The sequence below is a fragment of the Pelodiscus sinensis genome, chromosome 9 (assembly GCF_049634645.1).
Source record: "Pelodiscus sinensis isolate JC-2024 chromosome 9, ASM4963464v1, whole genome shotgun sequence".
Lineage (NCBI taxonomy): Eukaryota > Metazoa > Chordata > Testudines > Trionychidae > Pelodiscus > Pelodiscus sinensis.
In genome coordinates, this window is record NC_134719.1 from 18,752,501 (window position 1) to 18,776,962 (window position 24,462).

Here is a 24,462-nt window from a genome sequence, read left to right on the forward strand (position 1 = left end):
GTAGACATACCCCCTCTGATTAAAGCTGGAATCTTTGTGGACAATGAACAACCAAGCTGGATCAGTGAAATGATAACATGCTGAATCATCTATTTGTTCCTTGAGATAAAGTTAGATCTGAGCAATCTTTCCTTTTCATTTACCGGGCCAAGATTAGGTTCTATCCTCTCTTGCTATTTCTGCTTCTCCCTGTCTACTTCCTAAGGTATTTCTAGTATGCAGGCAAATCCCACTCCCTGATTCCTCCATGATCTGACTGCTAAGTGACATCTGACAAAATGTCTCCTGCATTTTGTTACATCCATTTAGCACCATCCAAGTACTGTCACTTTCCCATCTGATGTACATTGGTAATACTATATTTGCTGTATTTGGTTGCAGTAACCATAGCCGATAAAAATTAAATTGTGTTTCTGTTCTAAAACTCTTCTTTTCAGTACTTTATAACTTTCTTATACAATTATCGTTTGAGATTCAAATGTTGCATATTTGGCCTCAGGCCAAAAATGACTTCCTCTGGGAAGTTTCATAAACACTTATTCAGCTGCTTGATTTAATCCATTCTCAGAGCATGGATTAAAATAAAAAAGAACAAAAGACTCACTGGTAAGAAATTCTTTATATCAAAAAGGAGGGGTTAAAGAGTACTACTTTTTATTGTATACGTTAAAAATAGTACAACACGCTTATGGTGGAAAGAAACCTGTATATGTCATTGTGAAAGAGACAATGCTAACTTTGCTTTGGGAAGGTCTGAACTCTTTCAATATAGAATATTTAAAATCTCACTGTTTTATTACTTAGCTCTTTGCCTTTTACTTCTGTGCATTTGTATGGGTGTCTGAAACATACACACACATACTGGCATATGCTTAATAATAAACGTAATTAGATTAAAAATAACAAATGGTCTGGTAGAACTTTATAGATTAACAAAACATGTAAATGGTATCATGAGCTTTCGTGGGTACAGCCCACTTCTTCAGATGACCAGAGTTATGAGTTTGGGATGTGTACACCTGAAATAAACAGGAGAGGAGAAGGGGAGGGAAGAAAAAAGGAGGGTGGGTGGGAGACAGCATCAGTAAGTATCTGAAGATTGGCTAGTTAAACTGAAGCAGATAAAAAATCAAAGTCGATAGATAGACTCCCATGTCAGGAAGGATACAACACAGAGAGCTGTTTGCACCTTCAATGGTTGTTAAATTAGTAGCGTCCCAACCAACTTTCATCATGATTGAGTCCATTAGCATGCTACCAGACCATTTGTTGGTTTTTTTCTGTAACCGACTAACGTGACTACCCCCTGAAGCTTCAGATAATTAGATTAGTTTGCATTTCATTTTGGACCTTATGGTTTTGCTAGCTATTTCTTTCCAAAATTGATCCCACGCTTTCTCAACTGAGAGGCAATTTTAATATTATTTATTTTAATTTGCAAAGTTATAAATGTTTTGAGAGTTACAAAAATACATGAGGCTAAAACCCACTTTCCTTGTTTAAAAAATGTAAGGGTTTTGGTATAATGTTTGATACTTGGTATGCAAATAGAGCTCCTATTGGGGACCATGTGTGACCAAATTAGCTGCAGTATAATGACGTTCTAGATCAGTGGTCTCCAACCTTTTGGGGCTGCCGGGCATCCGGGGGCAAGGCCACTCACGCGCCGGGCGTCCGGGGGCGGAGACGCCCATGGGGCAGGGGCCACCCATGCGCCACGTGCCGGAGGCAGGGCCTGCCCAGATGATTTGGCAGGTGCACATAAATGCCCCTGCAGGCACCATGGCGCCCGCGGGCATCGTGTTGGGGATCTCTATTCTAGATGAAAGAAAATTCACTATGAAACATGCTCTGTCTGCCTATTAAAACCTATAACCTGCCTAATGGAGCTGCACCTGCTCTGGGTATATTCTTGTCCAAGCTCCTCAGGAATGGTACAATGATCTTAGTGTAAATGGGGGACAATATGTACGAATGAAATTGTAAGTGTCTCATTGAAACATGCAGAAAAAATCTTCCAGAAACAAGGTCAAAGAGGGCACAGAGAGGTCTTCCTTCCCGCTCCTTCATACATCACTTGCACAGGGGGAACTATAATGTAGCTTCAGGCCTGGAGAGCACAATGGATTAGAAGGGAACACCTAATGCAACTTGTAGCATTATTTGTCTCGAACAAAAAGTGATTGGGAAGGGTTGAGAACAGGGTCAGCTCAGCATGCCCAGGGTTGCTCAAGCACTGGTTACACCTGTTCTACAGGTGGTTAGGTTTGGGCCTCCTCCCCTTCCCTAGCACATACTAGTTCATCTTTGTAAAAGGTATAATTGTTACATTGCATTAAACTAAAATATACAGAAAATTTTGTGCATGAAAATCATGTGGCTCCTGTGATTATAGGGTATCTCCATAGTATTGATTACATTCCACCACACTGTTGTTAAAAATGTCAATGAAATGTATGCTTTTTAAGCTGCCACTGCAGTGTAAACAGGTGAGCTGCTAACCTGACTATACAGCTTCTTGGGAAACTGTCTCTAATTAAAGAAAAGCAGACAAATTATGAACTTTAGTTTTTGTCCTCTCCTCCCCCAGTTTGCCTTAATCGGTTAATTCAGCAGATGCAAAACCTTGAACATCTCTTTGGAACTCTTAATACTACCATTATTAAAACAGGGACAGTCACTAACTATATCTACTTGACACCGAAAAATGTAAATTAAATGTAAAATCTTTTACATCGCTCATTTTTTTCGAAGCAAGAAAAAGCAAGATCATTGCAACAGCATTGACTTGACCATAGTATTTTAATATTTTTGAGGTTACTGTTTGACCACACATCCAGTGAGCTATTCTGTGCAACATACCCATGGGAACATGCTGCAAGATTACAAAGTTTTGAATGTATTGACTAAAGATAGTTTTAACTCTGCTCTCATCTACACACTGCCCTCTGCCCTTATTTTGAAATAACAAGCGGAGCTTCCACACTACCAACCCTATTATTTCAAAATAAGGGGTTGGTTATTTCAAAATAATAACTCTTGCTTTCCATGAGGAATAGCGCCTTTTTTTGAAATAGTTATTTCAAAATAGTAGTAGTGTGGATGCTCCCCAGAGTCAGTCAAAGTAATTACTCTCCAGTGCTCCCTGGGGCTCTAAGTCGAGGTAGCAATCCACATTAAGGGAGTCTGTCTTGAACTAATGTCAAGACTCCCCTGTAATGTGGACAGACACGCTATTTTGAAATAGCTATTTTGGAAATTATTATTTTGAAATAAGTTATTTCAAAATAATTTTCTAGTGTAGTCTGTGTTAACTTAGTGCTTTGCATTTTGGTATAGGTAGATAGTATCACTGAATGAACATGCACACACATACTTTTCATGTGTCCACTTGTGCATACATATATATACAAGGAAAAGTGCACCCACTGGCAGTGTTGCCAACTTTCATGGTATTCGGTAGTTCACTTAGACCTCCAGCTCCTAAAGGCATTTGATTCTGTGAGAATATGTTATTATTTTTTAAGTATGTTTCTAGCTCATATACTCCAGGAGAACAGCTTAGGAATGACCCATTTGTACCCTAAAGCCTGAAAATAGAAAAAAACAAACATATTATTTTTATAAAATGTCTTGTGAGTTTTTTGGAGCCTGAATTTGGAAGGTTTGGAGTTGGCCATGATGCCAGGAGATCCATGTAAAACTCTTTCATTTGATCTCTTCAGTGACTCCAATCGTGCCCATGCCCCTTTTATTTTGTATTTACTGAACATTCAAGCCAATCTATAGAGTTAATGTGTTTTTAAAAAAGCATTTGCCAGCTCAGTTAGAATGACTGCATTCAAGGTTCTGTGGTGGGAGAGTCCATAAAACACAATCAGAGGCTAAATTCATCAAATTCATTATTCACTGTGAATTATTCACTCAGCATTGTCTAGTATGAATATATAAACACAGACAAACTCTGAACACACACCCATATCCACTGGGGAAAGCAAAGAGTAAAGGATTGGTATCCCACATAAATAAATCCCTGTTCTGTTCTATCAAGTTTTGTCATGTCATTTGTTGCTAAACCTGTTTCATGCTATTCACTCACTAACAAAGACAAGTTAACCTTTTGAGGATGATGCTAGACATTGAGTGGTAATTCTTACTGAACAAAGTAATGGGTTGGTTTTTTTTTTAAGAGAGGGTAAATAAAAAACTGTGATTCAGTTTCCTTTGTTGAAAGTGAAAGAAGGGTGTTCACATTTGGATTTGAGTTTAATTAACTGGTAAACTAGACCCTGCCCTCATGATAGGTAGTTTAAGCCACCTGGTTCATTTCCAAATCACCTGTTTATAAGATGCATCCTGACTTGAATGTAAATAGTGCTTAGCTGAATCATAGTGTTGTCAGCAAATGACATCTGGGTGGATCCAGGTGGTGGATTAGGTTCCTGTAATTCAGATTCAACATGAAAGCCTTTTTTTTTTTTTTTTTTTTTGGATATCCTGTCAAAAAGAGGGAATGTACAACCTACAGCTGCTACACATGGTTTAGCATAATTTTTTTAACCGTGGTGTAGTTAAGGAACAAATGTTAATTCCTAGGTTGTTTAATCCTAGGGACATGGTGCATGTTTTTAAAAGATGCTTAGGAATTATAATGTAGTGTAGCCGAAAGTTAATTCATGAAATTCAATACTCCACTTAAGGATTTTACAATCATTAGTGTGAATTAGCACACATTCTGCTGGGGGTATTGTTCATTCTTTAAATAATTTCTTACCATATATAATATGTTTAATTCGGAGGGTCAGGTAAACTTCATGTTTGATGATGATGCTTGATGAGAGAAGTACATTTTGCTTTTTTTCTGAGTGTGTTGGATTTTTTTTAGAAGTTTAATAAAGTTCTGTGCTTTAAAAGAACATTTTAATAGTTAGTTAGTGTCGGGCTCTGCACCTGTCTCAGGTTTGAAATGAGACTCTTGCCTCCATCTGGGTGAAGGCATATTGAGAAAGTGACCTAGGAAAAGTGCAGCTTTCAATTTTGAGAATAGCTCATTCTGCACAGTTTGTGGAATCAACTACCCTCCCATTTGCAGTTTTGAAGATGGCAGGTACGGGCATCTACTGTAGGAGGTGGTTTCAGGTAGGTACACAGTTACATACATGATAGTCATACCAGAATAAAAACTGGAGGAACCTTAGCAGCAGAAGTTAGTGTTAGTTCTGGATTAGGAAAAGCCTGTGGAAGAGGGAATCCCCACAGCAAAAAGCAAGAATTTTTTTGTTGTATGTGTGCTGCTTTGTGTATATCTTCAGATAATCACAGCATATGGGATTAGAAGACGCTTCCTCGATCAGAGGTGGGCAAAAGGGGCTCCATGGGCCAGAGGTCCAGCTCACCAAGCTCACCGAGTTGATTTGGCCTGCAGAGACCCTGCCACTGCACCGCCCCCAAGCCAATCAGGGCCTGGGGGTGGGAGAAGCTCATGAAGTTCCCTGCAATCCAATCAGTACCTGGGGATAGAAGGAGGAACACACGAAATCTTCCACCGCCAGGGGCAAGGGTGCCTAGGGAGAGCCTCTGGGGGGCAAAGGCACTCCCCACCTCCAGACCAATCATGGTCTGTGGGTGGGAAAGCAAGGAAGTGTCCTGGCCCCGCCCCTTCTTCTTGAGGCCCTGCCCCTTCCAGTGCAGCCTGGGGCCACTGTTACCAGATTTGCCCAATACTATGGGGTATGCTCATTTATTAGGGTTACTCTGATGGGACTGGGGAAGGTTATCAATTCTATCAGGCTGTGTCTAGACTACATGGCTCCATCGACGGAGCCATGTAGATGAGGGTTATAGGCAAAGGGAAATGAAGCGGCGATTTAAATAATCGCCGCTTCATTTAAATTTACATGGCTGCCGCACTGAGCCGACAAACAGCTGATCAGCTGTTTGTTGGCTCAGCGCGCTAGTCTGGACGCTCCCCTGCCGACATCAAAGCCCTTTGTCGGCAGCCCCGTTATTCCTTGTGGGATGAGGTTTACTGGGGCTGCCGACAAAGGGCTTTGATGTTGGCAGGGGAGCGTCCAGACTAGCGCGCTGAGCGGACAAACAGCTAATCAGCTGTTTGTCGGCTCAGCGCGGCAGCCATGTAAATTTAAATGAAGCGGCGATTATTTAAATCGCCGCTTCATTTCCCTTTGCCCAATAAACAAATCTACATGGCTCTGTCGACGGAGCCATGTAGTGTAGACGTACCCTCAGTGTGCTGCTTGTGCTTGCTTGTGCTCTCATATGGAGCTGAATTCTCCCCTGCTGTCAACTCCCCCTCCACTGGAGCTCTCTTGCAGGAACTACCGTATTTTGGCAAATATACCCCACTTGTTGCTCCTGGGCCTGGGCATGGTTCAGGGCTGCAGAGCAGGGAGCAACAAGCGAGCGCACAGCGGGTCTGGCATGCGGCGGTGACAGCTGCAGGCAGAGAAAGGCACCCAGCTGGATTGCACAGGAGCAACAAGCAACAAGCACCATGCCCCAGCCCTGCTCCTGTGAGCCGTGGCCACCTGCAGACTCCCGCTGCTGCTGCTGGCCGTCGAGCAACTTGCTCCGGGCTCCTTCCCTTTGTCAGCCTGGGCTGGGAGCCTCCCGCCTTGCGCATCTGCTAGGGATGCCTCTGCCCCGGCTCCAGAGCGTTCCTGGCTGCTGCTCCCCTTGTAAGTTTCCCCGCATTGTTCAGTCGCAGGCTGGGAGCCTAACCCCAGCCTGGCAAAGGTAGTGAAAGGGTGGGGGGGAGGGGATCCTCTTCCATCGCGTAAAAAAACCCCTATATACTGCACGCACAAGTATAGCCCATGGGGGGGGGGGAGAGTGCGGGGTTTGTAAAAACGAATATAACCCGCGGGTTATATTCACTAAAAGACGGAAGGTTCCTCAGGATGGTGGTCTTCCCACCTTAGCAACACACACAGACACTCACACCCACTAACAAAGCACGCCTGAAAGGACTGGGTAATCAGCACTCACAAGCTGACCCCTCATATGTCCCTGGATTCAGCAGGCTAGGTTAACAGCAATGCCACACTGCACCCTCATGAGCCTTTGGACTCAGTGGGCTGGATTAAACAGCACTTTAAGCTGCCATCCTCATAAGCCCCCAGGTTCAGCACCCCCTATCCACACTTTCACACCACAGTCATTCACTGGTAAACCACACGATGAGCAAACCCCACAGGATTTTGGGCAATACAGGGATCTTTAGCTTGGATACAAGAAGCGTTGTTGCAGAGCGAATGGGAAAGCCAAAACAACACCCCTTGAGGAAGAGTGAGCGAAAGAGAAAGAAAGAGAGAGAAGCAACCAGCTTAACAATGAAAGTTATTTATTATATATATAGGGAGCCAAACACACAAAACAGTTACAATATGAAATCTAACAGTTACAATCTAAATAGGAACTGATTACAAATGTTAGGGCTAGCTAACCCTATAACAGTTTACATAGGGAAGGGTCAGGAGGCTAGGCTTAGAGAGAGTTGGTCGGAGAGAGAGAGAGACACCTCACCACTTGGTGGAGCTTGCACTGATCGGGGTTCCTAGATGATGATGGTAACCGGGGGTCCAGAGGGCAGGATACAAGCAGAGCAGAGCCCTCAGCACGATCAGACAGGAGATGAAGAAGTCTCCGTGGAACTGATGCAGTTTAAATCCAGGTATCAGAACAGTTTTTCTTGGGGCAAGGATAGGAGTTTTTATAGGGATAGGACAATAGTTCAAAGAGAAAGAGGCGAGACAATAGAGACTGATCACCCCTGGTTATGGGTGATGTTCCTTGAAGGAGCTCACAATGCAACTAGGCAGTTTCAGTATTTTGGATGTCAATAGGATCCTTACTAGAATTGATCTGATAATGACTAATTTGGGTGTGAGCAGGCCTCGGTTCATTAGCATCTGGAATAGAGATTTCCCATCAGGCAGCGCTTCTCTGTTTTCGGTATCCCATAGTTCACTGCGTTTCCTGCCTTGGAATTGCTGGTCTCTGTTCTGTATGCTAATGAGTTCTGTCTTCAATGCAGATGAGGCTGGGGTGTTTCCTTAATTAGTTTAGGTGTGTGTGTCTTCCCTGGCCTTTTCCTTGCTTTGTCTGATTCTAGCAGAGGCGTAGGGGAAGAGGGGGATGGTTTTCCATGAATGTCACTCCCAGGCTCCCCAAGAGCACAGGGCTGGTAGGTAACACCACTTAAAAAATTTCTGAAGTGGCTCCTGGCAAAAAATTATTGCCCACCCCTGTCCTAGATCATGAATGGTCTGATGCCACGTACAATGATGTAAAGATTATTGTTGGCTTCAGTGGGTTTGAGCCTAATGATTAGGTTGTATTCTGGTCAGGGTAGGATTGTACAAACTATACCAACAACAGAAGGGTTTATCCAAAAACTTTAAAAATGTAAATAGTTGAAAAGTCTCAAGAACACTTTCACAACCAGGTCTCATGCTGAGAAACCTGCGATTGGGCCAAATCACTAGGCTAGATGTAAAGACAGACGTTGCAGAGGTAGGGAGAAGGGGCAGCCTAAGGGGTGCTCTCACTGTGCCAGGTCCCAAAGCCACTCACACAAATTTGACCTGGCTGCTTCTTCACTATGGCAGGTAGGCTAGAGCAGTGTTTCTGAAAGTGTTCCACGGAATCACTTTGAGAAACATATTAAGTGGCCATTCTGGTTTGTTTATGTGCTGGCGCCCTGGCCACGGAGCCTCACAGCTCCCATTGGCTCCTTTTCGCTTTTTGCAACCAAGCAGAGCAGCAGGAAGTGGGGAAGCGGGAAGTGGTGGTCCGGCCCACACCACTTCCCGCAGCTCCGCTTGGCTGCAAAGAGCGAAATGGAGCCAATGGGAGCCGCAAGGCTCCGTGGCTGTGGCGCCGGTAAGTAAACAAACCAGAGTGGCCCGTTAATGTGTTTCTCAAAGTGATTCCGTGGAACACTTTCAGAAACATTGGGCTACAGTGATGCTGAGTGATGCTGAAACCCTGCATCTCTGCTTGCAAAGCCACTCAGTTTAGAGGGGATAGATGTACAACAGTGGTCTCCAACCTTTTTACACCCAAGATCACTTTTTAAATGACAGACCAAGCCAAGATCTACCGCCCCACCCCTTCCTTGAAGCTCTGCCCCTTCCTTGAAGCTCCGCCCTCTCTATTCTCCTCCTCTCCATCACTTGCTATCCCCAATCCTTATACTGCTGCTTTTTTAAAAAGGTTTTTCCACATTTGGAAGTGGTGCTCAGCCAGGGTGCACCACGCTCCACGTGGGCTGGTGCAGAGAAGAAGCTGCCTGACCAGCTGGCTGTGGCCTTCAGCCCGGAGGAGGCTGAACATTGCTCCAGCTGATCGAGCGGCTTCCCCTCTGCACCTGCCCACGCAGAGCTTGGTGCACCCTGGCTGAGAGCCATGGCCAGCTGGCCAGGAAGCCACTTCTCTTCACTCCCGCCTGGCTGCCCTGCGCTCAGCCGGGGAAGCTTGCTCCAGCACAGCTGGAGCTAGACGCAGCCTCCCTGGGCTGAGTGCAGGGCAGCCGGGCTGGAGGGAAGAGAAGTGGCTGCCCGGCCAGCTGGCCATGGCACTCAGCCAGGGTGCACCAAGCTCCGCGTTTCAGCCAGGGTGCACCAAGCTCCGCGCTATTTCAGCCCTCCCAGCCACCCAGCTCCCATCATTCCTCGCAGCTACTCACCTGTGTTGTTGCTCGGTGAGTAGCTGCTCCGCAGTTCAGAGAGGGCTCAAGAGCTACTCTTAGAGCCCCTGAGATCTACTGGTAGATCGCGATCTACTGGTTGGTGACCACGGATGTACAAGGTCATAGTCCCAGGGAATCAGCCTGCTGTGGAGTGGGGGCAGCATCTGAGAGGGGAAGAGAAGGGGCAGGTTGTGGATGAGAGGAGGTCAAATCACTAGCTCCCTTACAATAAGTGGTGTTCCACAGCCTCTGGATGAAGGTATTTGTCTATAAATGAGTTTTTAGGTCGCCTTTTAGAACTCAGAGACATTGTACATTTTATTCTTACTGTATGTTTAGCTGGAAGAGAAAGATCTGATGGTTCTCAGCAAAGAATGTATTAGTTTCAAAACATATTTGTCAAATTGATTTTGTTGCAAATAGTTTTGAAAAGTGGCATCTAAAGAAATGTCCCTATTTCACCTGTAACCAGGTCTGCAAACAGTGCTTGCAGATACTGAATGAACAAATGCAGTTTTTTCCTGTTTAAACAGGGTTTTTTTTTTCATAGTCATAAACAAGAAGGGAGGCAGCACAGAGTGAACAAACTGACATTACTGGCACGTAGGGGAAATATTTGGACTGTTTCCCTGAAAACCTGCTGAGTGTACTGGTAGGATAGTTCTGATTTCAGCTTGTAGAATGAGATGGATAGCGGGATGAAGACTTTTTTTAAGGCGTCTGGGGGATATCCTTTCCTCGGGAACATTTATTGTTAAGGTGCTCCCGACACATGGAGCAATCTGGTCTATTTCAAAGCCAGCAAATTGCTCATTTGGCATCATTTTATGAGCAACTGGCAGGGATTGCTACCAGTACTAAGAGGAGGAGTGAATTATATGAGAAATTGAGGCCCCGTTAATGTGTTTCTCAAAGTGATTCTGTGCTGGAGATCGATCTTCTGGCATTCAATTTAGCAGGTTTAGTAAAGACCTACTAAATCAGACGCTCAGGGCACCCCTGGTCGGTGCCAGTACTCCTCAATTTGCCAGGAGTAAAGGAAGCCAATGGGAGTTTTTGTTCCTGTCAACCTCCCACTGTGGGGATAGCACCAAGCTTGGCTTAAGATACATCGACTCCAGGTACATTATTTACATAGCTGGAGTTGTGTACCTTAAGCCGACTTCTCGGACTTAGTACATACGTGGCCTGAGGAATCACCGCCACCTTTCCTTTAAATGTGGTGATAGAATTTTAACAAAGAGCTCCCAAGAACTCCTACCAGCATATCACTGAGTTTCAGTAGGAAGTGACTTCTTATTCACAGCTGTGCTGTACCAAACTAAAAATAGTGGAGAAAGCAGTGACACAACTTTTTATTCCATTAAAACACATTAGAGTGGAAGAATTTTTTTAAAGGCTGAATGGGAAAAAAATGAGAAATTTTGCTTTTTTAAACAAATAGGTACCCGATGTTGATCTGCAGTCTGCTAGGACTGACAGGAAAGCCACGTTTGTAAAGAAAATGTCACCATATGTTAGTACAGTGCTTGAGAAGGTGGAAAATGTTATATACATGTGAAGTAATCTTAGAAAAAGCATTGAAAAGGATTCCTTTTTAGATATTGGTATTAATTTGCTTTTAATATATTTGGGAAATGATTTAATGTACAGCACTGGAAAAAATTATGGAAATATCAGCTGGAGTATGAAAATAATCTTACTGACGAGAACTTGATTATGCAACACAATGATCCAAATATAAACTGAAATGTGATACAGCTTAAGACACGTGGTACAATATTCTACAATATTATACCAAATTGTGCAACTGCCTCAATAAGTGAATTAGAACACCATGCTGTTCCGGAGGGGCATCAAAATCATTTGGAGTAGAAGACCGTTTTCAAGATGATTCATGATTGGTGGGGCATGATATGAAGACAGCTTCATACTCACCTCAGTCTAAGCAAAACTCTCCCTCATGTTTGTGGAAGGTTTGCAGAGAGATCAAGGGGAGAACACAGCCTTCATGTAATATCTAAACATCTGTATTTAGATCCTTTTTGTCACATTCAGTCAGGATCACTCAGTGCAAATATTTACTCCCCCTTATTTCACTGCGGTTTTAGTCTTTTGTTTGTCCTCCTTCCCCCCACTTCCTCTCTCTATGTTGCTGTCCTTTGTTTTCTTGTGTGTCTTTTCCCTTTCTCCCTCTGGATTTTTATCCCTGCAGCAATTCCCAGTTCCCATTCCTCAGTGATTTCATTCTTGTTCTCTTCCCTGTTTCGTTGCCGAAATGATCAGCAGCAGAATAGTTAATGTTGCCACGTTATCAACCCTGGATTTTAGCATTGACACGCAAATGAGATCAATAAGGTACCTGTAGGAGATATAGTAGTTATTGTTTCACCTTGTCTGCAGATTCATAACATTAGCTTACACTTGGTTTACATTTGGAAGATTATACCTAAGCCCAGACATATCAAAACTTACTTTTTATTTTTAAACGAAAATTCTGCAAAAGCGTATAAGACTCATAAATACATTTATTAATTTGTGTGCCCCATATTCAGATCCACTCCATAGGCCATGTTTGACACCACTGCTCCTCTTTCCATTTCTCATACAAAATTATGATAGTCCTTTTTTTTATGTATACTCAATTAGTATTAATTATTTATCTGGTGTGTGGCCAGTTGTGTCCTTGAGCTCTGTGCAACATTAACAATATGGGAAAACCACATTCATACAGTTGGATTCCAAATCTCTAAATAGTAACTTTATTAGCTTTGTGCAAATATACAAGCCCAGTTTATGTACATTGCTGTTTTGACAGGGTCTGATGTCTTCTGCAGCAGATAACAGGGAGGCTCTCAAACTATTTAATGGGATACAACCCAATTCCTATACACTATATATTGACAAGTGTCATTTTGTCACAAGTACCATTTGGTGTGTGAGGTGAAGATGCTTCATAGTTTGGTTTCAGTACAAAGTGTTTAAAACTTTGGCATCAGATTGCATCTGTGGAGTCAGCTATTTAAAATGTTTCTGTCAGACTGTCCAGAAGTGTCCTTCCTAAAAGTGTGGGCAATCATTTTAATCTATCTCTAACTCTTGTTTATTATTCAGCACCAAGAGTGTACTTAGAGCAGAGTCCCTCCACTAAGTCTCAAAGTACACAGATAATATAGTCCAAACCTCAGCAGAAAAAAGGAGGGAAATGAAAATATCTAATCTGGCTTTAAAAATTGGTTTAATCTATAAATGCTACTGTGCATTAATTGTATTGTGTGGATATTGTCTAGTGTCCCTACAGAGCAGAGTTAAGGTTTGGGTACCCTACCTTACCGTGCTTTAACATGTTTTCATTGCCTTTCCATTGGCTCTGAATTTCCTACATGTATTACACTTTTTTAAAATAATAGTAACATCCCTGTAACGTTTTACCTTTAAGTGACTGGTATTTACTCAACATTAACTCCAGTGTACCAAAGCCTTTATTTTGGAATTTCATTTGTTAAATGAAAAATATCATACATCACAAGAAACAACAAACTCACACGAATGTCACCACAAGATATCTCTAACTATTTAAATATATGTAATAACCTGGATTATTTTTCTATTTAGCTTTTAGGTCCAGCTGATTTGGCTTAGTCTGGAGCAATGCAGAGCTGTTAGAGCTACACTCAGGTGGCTTCCTGGGTATATTCCCCGATGAATTCTTATTGGGAGCAATAGGACTAAGGCACTGGCCATTTGGAAGGAGGCATTGTGACTGTTTCCTCAGTCCCACTGAGCACATTAGAACATAGCAATCATTGTCAAAGAAGACAGAGGGACTTTTTAAAATTTTCTATAGATCATGAGCCATTGGCCTCTGCTATAGAAGACAATTTCACTTATGAAGACAGATAGCAAAAATCCTTAAAAAAAAAATCTTTCAAATGTAGCCAATACATTTCATTAAGTTATAACTGTATGGGAAGTTAGAAGAGTCCATATTCTTAAGATCATCTGGGACAAAAATGGTACAGTGCAAGGTGCTAAATATCTAAGAACCTGTTTTTACATTAATTTTAACTCTTTAAGGAATGGAGATGTAAATTCTCAGAAATCCACTCTGCTGTGTCCAAATGCTACAAGATGTATTGTTGTCTTCATACCTATTAAAGCTGTTAAATCTCTTCTCTAAATAGTAAACTCAGCCTTAACTATTCAACCACAATTAATGTTTCCCTAATGCATTTGGCAGTGATCTGCATTAAGTAGTGAATAGAGAGGTACCTTCTCTGTCAGCTTCATGTAGCATGGACACTCTAACTATTCCTTTTCCCCCTTTTTTTTCTTTTTTCCCCTTGTTTTTCTTCCCCTCCCCCTCATCCCCTAATTATTTAGAAACCGGATCCTCTCATCCCCTAATTATTTAGAAACATAACTCCTTTCATCTGAAGAAGTGGGCTTTGCCCATGAAAGCTCATGATACCTTCTACATGTTTTGTTAGTCTATAAGGTGCTGCAAGACTATTTGTTGTTTTTTAAAACTTTTCCAGTTACAGACTAACTCAGCTACCCCTCTGAAGCTTTTGAACAGAGAGGTGGTAGACTTGTAGATAACACACATTAATTTAAATGAGTCAAGACTAGCCTGAGTAGGGGACCGTGAGGAACTTAAAGAAACACATAGAAAGGCTAACCAGTAGAATAATACAATATCAGCTCAAATTTCATGTAGTATATTTATCTCGTGAAGTTGCACTTTCTGAGACAAAACATCTGGATGTAATTAATGATGGGCAAAGCAGTGAAATTATCTTCACAATCTGCAGCTGTATGAAGAAAATGAGTAAGATAAGAGCACTATTTTCTGCTGGATTTACTAAATAGTGTGTAGAAAAAGAAGAATGTTTTTATATACTATGGTTCTTAATAAGACTTCTCTGTGTATTTATTGACAAATACTGTATGTTTGTTCATCTAAATGTCCATTGTTTTTAGTCAGACTTTTTTTTGTGGCAAACTTTAAAACATAAATTTGGGATTAAGGTCCTGCTGTAAATGTTGTCTTTGCAAGTATCGTTAGTAGAAAGATGATAGTCATATTTTACATTTGCATAGCACCCTTCATCCTGAAGAATCCCAGAAAGCTTCACAGACATTTCAGCACAGCTTGAAATGCAGCCACTCCTTGAGGGTGAAGGACAGCAGCCAATAATCAGCATATACCACACTGCACAACATTGAGCAAAAAGGATAATTTTGCTCAACAATGCTATTATGAACAGTGCATGAGATCTTCAATGTTCTGACAGAGTTTCAGTTTTCTGGCTTATGCAACTACATGAAACTCAGTTTGCCTTAAAAAGATGATGCACCTGGACGGATCCTTCTGTGGTCCCTGGGAGAATGCAGTTCTGAAATTTAGAGTTCTGCTCTGCATAGTTTCTTACATTGTCCTGGGGTTCTTACAAAACTTTCTTGGGGATGAAGTCTTAAAAGGAAATAGAAATTAAATTACAAAGGCAGATTAGAAGCAGACAGACTGGATCCAAACACCCATGAACTTTGACAAGGCTGGATCGGAACTTGAAGGCTGCCTATATTTAAATGGACCAAACTAAAACTCTGTGCAGAAACTTCTCCCCTATTATCCTGCGGCAATAGAACCTGGTGGGCGCCATAAGTGTCACATGATTATCCCACAGTTTGCTAGGCCATTGCAATCAGCTTCCAACGTGCCCACATTGTGTTAAGTTTGACTTGGATTCGAATGATATGAGTTGAGAACATGTCTCGGGCCATTTGAAAGTTACATGAGCAATGATACAACGTAAACCAAAAGCAGATTTAGGTTTTGGTTCAATTATTGCATAAGAATGTTCCAAACTTTGTTTTTGACAATTTTTTTTTATTTAATTTTTGTTAGAAAGGTGTAAGATATTCTAAGTAGGTGTAAGATATTCTAAGATATAGAAGGATACTGACGTCATATCTCTGAGTAGGCCATGATTCCACCTACTGCTCAGAAAGCTGAAGTTATACTGTAAATTATAGTGATATTTATAGATAATTACCCTTAATATATATTGAATTCTTGTTAAGCTTCTCTGACTGGGCTTTTTGTGCATCTGTTCCTACAATCACTTTATTCTCTATGTTGAGTTTATTAGGCGAAATAAACTTCATTCAGAGGAAAGATGAAACCTTTCACTAAAAGTGGGGTGTTTTTTTTACCTGCTCATTGACAGGGAGTTTGCAAGTAGGGGAGGAAAGTGCATTAAAGTTCTTGTAACTAATCTTGTAAAATACAACTCCTTTTTCAACTTGTATGTGTGCAAGAAGAGGTTACATCCAGGAGATTTGTGGCCCCATGAGTGTAAAAAAGAAATTGCGCATTGGCTCTTCTTTACTCGAAAATTTAATTTAAATTTGTTCAATTGGAATGTAGGACTAGAAGAGACCTCCTGGCAACCCTGTCATAGAATTGTTGCTTTAAAGCAGTGGTCTCCAACATTTTTACGCCCAAGATCACTTTATAAATGTCAGAACAAGCCAAGATCTATCACCCCATCCTTCCCCCAAGATCACACCCCTTCCTTGAAGCCCCGCCCTCTCTTTTCCTCTCCATTATTTGCTATCCCCAGCCCTTATACACTCTCAGAGTATGACTACACTGCCGCTTTTTTTTATTCTTCTGTAGGAAGAGGTTTTTCCAACATTTGGTCTGTCTAGACTGGACCAAATGTCAGAAAAAAACCCTTCTTTTGGAAGCCCCCTTATTCCTCGTGGAACGAGGAATACAGGGGTTACCGAAAGAGCATGTTTGCTCTCCTGCTAAAAAAAGTGGAAGAACAAATGCATCGCTGGATGCGGAACAGTTTTTCCGGGATACCTCTGGAATCCCGGAAAAACTCCTGTAGTCTAGCCATACCCTCACTGGGTTGAAACAGAATGAGGGATTTGGGTGTGGGAAGGGGTGAGAAGTGCAAGCTCTGGGAGGGAATTTGGATGCAGGAAGAGGTGGCGAAGGGGATGCTGGCTCGGGGAGAGGGCTCCAGGCTGGGGAATGTTGGGGTCAGGTGGAGGGTTGGGATACTGAGCAAGCCACAGGCTTATGGATGTGAGGGTGCAGGAGTTTAGGTAGGGGTATGTGAGGGACTCAGGGCAGGGAGGTTGGGAGTATGATGGGCTCAGGACACAGATTTGTGATGTGTGGATGGTGCAGGAGTGTTGTGGCAGAAGACTGAGGATGTGGGGTGCAGGAGTTTGGGGAGGCGAGAGGCTCAGGACAGGAGCTTCCAGTATATGATAGGCTCAGATCGAGGGTCTGGGTGTGTGTGTGTGCAGGAGTATCGTGAAGCTGCAGCCAGTTGGGGCGTTGGCCCCAATCAGGGGTTTGTTGGCCAGGCTTCATTTTTAAATAAAATATTATGTCAAACACAAAAGGGAACCTGTTTTGAGTCAGGGGTCACTGACCCACAGAAAAGTCAGTTGGGGCCACACAAGTGAGATGCAAAAAAATAACTCCTCCAACCCCTCCCCCAGCCTCACTAATGTTGTCCCAACTGTGCTGGTGAGAGCAGGGGACATGGTACTGGGGAAGGGTGCTAGTGAGTTCTGGGATAGGGAACAGGGTGCCAGTGGGGGCAGGATGCTGGGGCAGGGGACAGGGTGCCAGTGGGTGCTGGGGACTGGGTTCTGCGGCAAAGGACAGGGTGCCAGTGGGGGCAGGGGAAATGGTGTTGGTGGGGTCAGGGAGTTCCTAGCACATGCCTCCTCCCGGTACTCCTACCCCCTCCCCCTCCACAGAGGAAGGAAGCCCCGGCACATGCCTCCTTCTGGGATTCCTACTCCCCCCGCCCCCGCAGAGGAGGGAAGCACCTCCTCCTGGGACTCCTCCCCTCCCACTCCCACAGAGGAGGGAAGCTCCAGTGTGTACCTCCTCCGGGGACTCCTCCCTGCTCCATCCCCCCCAGTGGAGGGAAGCCCCGGCGCGTGCCTCCTCTGGGGACTCCTACCCCCCTTCTCCCCGCGCAGCAAGTCCCTGGCATGCCACAAACTGGGGTTGTGATACTGCACCAGCTGTTTGGGGGAGGGGAAGCAGCCAGCGCACTTCCTGAAACCCCGGAAGTGGCACGCAGTTGTCAGACTTCCTTCCACTCCACAGGAAGCCGGCGCTACCTCCATTGTCGCTGGAGGTAGGTAGTGGGGCTTCTTGGGGGAAAATGGAGGGGGGAGCCCGAACGCCTCGCGATCGACTGGTCGGGCCCTCCCAATTGACCAGTCGATTACGATCGACAGGTTGGTGACCACGGTTTTAAAGCATGTCCATAGCAAGCATTTTTCACTCAATGAGAAATTATTCTACTCTGTTTTCTGCTGTAGAGCTTTGCGTGGTTGAACATATACAATATGTGCATTTATTAATTTCAAATGCATAGTGGACAATAGTTGATAAGGAAGAGGATGTACCCATGTGGAGAGGCAGACAGACATGCATATACACAAGAAACTGCAGAATTTAGAATTGATGTTTGCTGATAAGAGGACAATAAATGAAGTCAGTGGGCAAAATTCTGATGTCTTGGCCAGAACTTTGAGCTGTACAATAGCTTCCCTATTCAGCCTCGTGATCATTAATTACCTTTTCCATCTAGCCAGGGGGCAGAGGTGGAAAAAGGGACAGAACAATGATTTAAATGAAAAATAAAACTTATTTGTTGACTTCAGAGGAGTAGCCGAGTTAGTGTGTAACGGGAAAAACTTAAAAAACAACTAATTGTCTTGCAGCACCTTAGAGACTACCAAAACATGTAGATGGTGTCACGAGCTTTCGTGGTGATTTGTGCCCACGAAAGCTCATGACACCATCTACATGTTTTGGTAGTCTCTAAGGCTACATCCAGACTGCAAGCCTCTTTCGAAAAAGAGCATCTAGACTACAACAAGTACTTTTGAAAAAACAAGCCACTTTTTAGAAAGAGAGCACCCAGGCAGTCTGGATGCTCTCTCTCGAAAAAGCAGAGTTTGCATTACATAGCACATTTTTTCGAAAGAGCACTTTCAAAAAAAGGCGTTCTTCCTCATAAAATGAGGTTTTCCACGGTTCAAAAAAACTGCTGCGTTCTTTCAATTTACTTTTGAAAGAACGCAGCAGCAGTCTAGATGCAGAGGAAGTGTTTTCGAAAAAAGGTTACTTTTTTTGAAAAAACCCGGTAGTCTAGACACACTGTAAGGTGCTGCAAGACTATCCATTGTTTTTTAAAATGTATTTGAGGTAAGCACCTCAGCAATGCAGGATAAATCTTCTACTAAGTTTCTAAAGACACCAGCAGTCCAGAGCTCTATTAACTCTAGTGTGATTGCAGTTTGCTCTCATCCCTACCATTTAAAATCCTGACTCCTTGAACTGAGCAAGCTCTATATTGGTATGTGTCCTTTCAGTCAAGAGGTATCCTACGTTGTAATATTTAAAGAGAGTGAAGTTACATTTATGAGTCATGATGAAATGGTCCTACATGTAAAGCTTTATTTTTCTCTTGAGAGCTGCTTAGCAATTCTTCCAGGAGGTTTATGCTTCTCTAGTTGAAACACAAATCCAGAGAAACAGAATATTAAGCAAAACCAGAGACAGCTCATTTCTGGTTCCCATCTGAGAATCCAGTTCGTAATTTCCCTTTGGTCTTGTCTCAGACCAAAGAGAAGTTTTAACTTTGTTAAGTAAAACGAGAGAAAAGCATCGTTCCCTTTAGCTGCTAACTAAAGTCAATCACTCGTCCAGTCCTCCCAAAAAGTTTCTGTCTGTATCCGAAGCACCTTATACCCTTGCTTGGGGCAGTGCTACCTCGTGGAAAAGCTGCTCCGAGATCTCACTCCTTCTATGCCATGCCCCAGTGTATTGCCTAAAGGTTTACTTCCAACGATTCGCTTCTTTTTCATTTTCTTGAAAAGGATGCAATTGTTTCTTCCTTCTGAGAAAAAGTAACTTGAAGCAACGCGCTTGCTTAAATCTCAGTTAATGACATTTAAAAAAAAAGGCATTTAAAATGTCATCACTTGAGACGAGAAACGCTGTGATGAGTAATGCTTAGGAGGAAGGGGGGGGACCCTTGCTCACAAGGAACTGCTTTTATTAGCGGGCAGCCCGAATGCACATGCCTGCAGATGAGTCTGTGAGAGCATTCCTCCCACACCCCCTTTGTGGAGGAAGTTTGTTGATGTATTACCGACATCTCCTCTTCAAAGCCAAAAAAAAAAAAAGAGAGAGAGAGAGATCAGCCATTCAGAGGAAGGACGTACGTTGATTTGTTCTCCTCCCGGAGCTTGGAGCCGAAGTAGCCAGACCGCATGATGAAGGAGCATTGTACCACATACAGTACTTCTGCCTCCAGCCGTGTCAGTGACTCTACCATGGAAAGTCTGCAGCCGCTCAAGCCTAACTACATGTCTATGTGTTTGTTTGCAGAAGAATCTTATCAAAAATTAGCAATGGAAACTCTGGAAGAGTTAGATTGGTGTTTAGATCAACTTGAAACCATTCAGACTTACCGATCCGTCAGTGAGATGGCATCTAACAAGGTAAGCCATGGGAGAACTACTTCCTGAAATGTCCAAGCCTGAAAATGAAAAGAATAAGGGCTGGAAAGTAAGACATGCTTGTGCCCACCAGCATGCACGGTGCAATATCTGACCAGGGTCATTTAAACACTGTTGGTACTTTTCTCTACTGCATTATGTTAAGGATGTGAACTTTCAATGCTTTGAATCATTTGTCTCATTATGGTATTGTAAAAATTAAACAGTGCAAGTGGTAAAAGATAGTTTAGGTTCCCAAACAGAATATAACTTAGAGTGAAATTAATCCTTGCATTTGGTGATATGGTCTAGTGGACCTAAGGTACATTTTTACACAGCTAGAAGTAGGATGGTAACTAAAAAATACTATTTATAAAGTAACTTAGAAATCGGAGAAAAATTGTCATAGAAAATCAGAACCAGGAAAACATTTAGCATTCTGTAGATTCAGGACTATAATATGGCACAATGTAGTAAAACCACAACATTACATTGATATGTAATTATCAGAAATGTAAAAAGTGTCAAATACAGCTGTTCCCTATGGGGGAAAAAATACCACAGGCACCCATTGAAAAGTGTAACTTTAACCAATGATCAGGTTGGGGAAATTAACTTGGCTTTTCAGTAATAATGGCTAACTCTAAACCTGGTAGGATAGTGTTTTACTGCAACTATCTCTTTCTCTGCTTTGTGGGTTTTTTACTATTATGGCATGAGTTGACAGCATTGTTTATTCGGTCCATGTGCAGTGCCATAAGGCTGGGACATGTGCAAGAGCGCTTTTATTAAAGGGCTGCTTTGGGAGTGAGGGGATATGCAGGAGAATCTGAGTTTTCATAGAAAGAGTAAAAACATGCTGAAATAATTTGGGGGGGGAATCCCAAATTAAATTTATGTAGGGAAAGGGCAGAGGGGAGGGCGGTTCATCAAAATACAAAGTATAAAGGGGGGAAAGTACAGCAGATGCTCTGAATACCCAGCCTTCGGCCTTTCAACCAGAGAACTGCTGATGGGATTGATATAAGGCACCCCCTGGGGCTATAGGCACCTCCTCTGCAGTGCTCCTCCCAGCCATTGCCCAAAGGAGCACTTGACTGGTAGCTGAAGCTTCAGCTCTTCTGCTCAGGACGGTGAAGAATGCTTTTGCACCTAGTGTCACAGTCAGACTCTTATCTTAAGTGCACAAGATTTCAAAGTCACAAGTGGTGCTGCTCCAAATGCAATATTTATGCCCATGCTTTTATGCAATATTTACATCCATCTGTTACCTGACAAAGGAATTCCGTATAGTTCGTGAAATGTGTGTACTGTGCTCTAGCTCCTTACAATAATTAGACTTCATGTATGACCTTCATATTTTTGCCTTAGCCCTTCTGATTAGATCCAGTTTTAATTCTGTGCCACACAAATCCAGGTTTTTTTCCCTAACTGGAAATAAATTGCAGTACACCAGAAATGATAAATTGTAAACTGGGATTCTGTAATCCCAGGTCATTTTAAACTTTCTCCTGTTCTACTAGTTATTACTACAGATGCTGGGGCATAGAAAGTAATTCAAATTTTATAGGGCTAGCTTGCAAGAAAAGAATATATTTTTTATCAGTTTGCATGAGAAACATCTAACTATTAGTAATGCTTTAGCCTGCTAAGCAAATAGGACCTCACATATGGGCAGAACTATCCTGTATTTTGAGATTTTTTTTTTTTTTTTTTGCCATATTTGGACTCTTACAGGTGAAAAGCTCTGATTAATAATTCAGTCATTGTATAATTGATAAAAAATATTGTTTTATCATGTGCCGTGTTAATGTTAGTTGGTTAGATTCAACTTCACTCATTCATATGCCTGAACTAAAATGTGTTTGTAGTGTTCTGGTCAGGTTCCAAGTGTCATTTCCAGCTGTGAAAGAATAACATTAAATGGTTTGCAGCTTATTCTTTTTTTCTTTGCCAGTAACGAACATCTAAATGCCCTTGTGAGGAATCATAGCAAGCATTTTTATATAGCATACAGTAAAATTATTTCAAGTGAACTGCGCAGTCTAAGAACAATTCACCTGAAAGTAAATTTTGTTGAGGTTTTTAAAAGACTGTTCAGAAACCATCTAAAATGTTCACTAATCTGTTGTCTAATTTTCCATCTTCTGAAGTATCTGAATAGATTGTCTTACTTGACTCTTACTTACTTTTGAATCAAAAGCTTTTAAGTGGGGCGTTGGTAAACAACAAAACAGTCAGATGTTTGAAAACAGGATGCTTAGTCTCCACATTATTAAGGAAGAACGGAAAGAGAAACAGTATAGAAAGGAAGAAAGCAAATAGACTCAGCGTGATCCTAAGTGCACGAACAGTATAAACAGTGACCTATCTTCCTGACCTCTGTTATTGCCGAGTTCCTGGCCCTGAGCCACTAAAGCCAAACTACGTCATTTGAGAATGATAGTAGGCATGGCACAGCTGTTGCAAGTGTGACTCGAATTTCCTGTCTCCTTCCTGACCAACGTAGTTTTAAAAGTACAGAGTTGCAGCAATAGCAGACAGAGAGGGAGGATCTCTGAATACGTGTTTGCAGCATGAGTCTCAGAACTCTTGTAAAATAAAAGCATTTTCTGGGATGGGTGGATAGAAAAGCCATGTGTGACAGCATCCTGGTCATAAAGAGTTGGCACATGGGTCTGTCAATGAGGGAAATTTTAATTACTTAAGAGAAGTGAAAAACCAAGGGCCTGATACAGCTAGGGGTTAACCACCTGCAGCCTGCATTGAGGCTGATGGGAACAGAGGTGGGACAGTCTTGAGCCCAGCATAGAAGTATTCAATAAAGGCAAGCTCTGTCATCTGAGTATTCCCTTACTAGGTCAACTCTTTACTACTCATCTTTACCAGTGTACTTAACTGTGATCTCCAAATATCCCAAACCCCTTGCTATTCCAGTTCAGAGTCTCTGGGAAGCAGACTGCTGATCATGCCAAATATGCACGATGGTTGGTTTGGTAAGGTGGACAAATGGGGAAATGGATTTTTTTTTAGAACTGATTAAGGTTCCAAAATTAGAAAGAGAGCAGTGCTGAAGGGAACTACCATACATCTCAACATGAGTCTCTCTTCCACGTTGCCTTAGTCATAGCCCCTTGGCACTGGCCTCATTCCCTGTGGATTCTCTAACCTAAGTATGTGGGAATGAACGGAATACTGTGAAGATGGAGTTAATTATTTATGTAAAATGCTAACAAGTTTTTACCTGTAACCAAAGTCCTATAGTTTCAGCTTTGAAATGAGGCTAAATGATCCATAGTACTCTGTGACTACGTCTACACTGGCATGATTTTCCGGAAATACTTCTATCGGAATAGTTTTCTGTTAAAAGCATTTTCGGAAAAGAGCATCTAGATTGGCACGAACGCTTTTCCGCAAAAGCACTTTTTGCAGAAAAGTGTCCGTGCCAATCTAATGCGCTTTTGCGCAAAAAAGCCCCGATCGCCATTTTAGCCATCAGGGCTTTTTTGCACAAAACAGTACTGTGCTGTCTACACTGGCTCTCTTGCGCAAATGATTTGCGCAAGAGGGCTTTTGCCCGAACGGGAGCAGCATAGTATTTCCGCAAGAACACTGACGATCTTACATGAGATCGTCAGTGTTCTTGCGGAAATTCAAGTGGCCAGTGTAGACAGCTGACAAGTTTTTCTGCAAAAGCAGATGATTTTGCGGAAAAACTTGCCAGTCTAGACACAGCCTGTAGGTATTACATGTTAATATGTATTGTACATTTTTACATTGTAAGATATGGCTGTCCTTCTGCATTTAGTAGCCTATGCAGTTCACTGCCTATGCGGATACTGACTCCTCGGAGGTTTGTGAGTCATGTGGGCCTCCTGATATAGCAGCCCCCTAATGTTGCGTTTGGCATTATGCAGCTGTCTACAGCCTCATCTTTCACAGAGGCAATATCACAGGTCCCTAGAGTATTTGGGCTCTGTGGAGCAACATTGGTAGACACATGCTTGGTGCTTCTCCAAATTACAAAGCAGGGGTCAATAATTCTCCAACGGACCTCGAACCAGTCCTCTAGTTCTCCAACTGCCGTCTTGATGGTTTTCTAAGGACTTAGGGTCATGCAAGCTAGGGGCAGGAAAGACTTTTTATATTACTCATAAGTGCAGGATGTAGTCCTGCAATAGAAGACATAT

General features: G+C 42.5%; 1 protein-coding gene across 4 annotated transcripts in view; it reads left to right on the forward strand.

Annotated features, from left to right (window-relative positions):
* Nucleotides 1-24,462, forward strand: part of PDE4B (phosphodiesterase 4B) — a 415,540-nt gene that overhangs the window by 358,111 nt on the left and 32,967 nt on the right. For all 4 annotated transcript variants that reach the window (XM_075936176.1, XM_075936177.1, XM_075936178.1 and 1 more), the window contains one exon: nucleotides 20,163-20,275. In XM_075936176.1, the coding sequence (XP_075792291.1) occupies nucleotides 20,163-20,275 (113 nt within the window). The remainder of the gene's footprint in view (nucleotides 1-20,162; nucleotides 20,276-24,462) is intronic.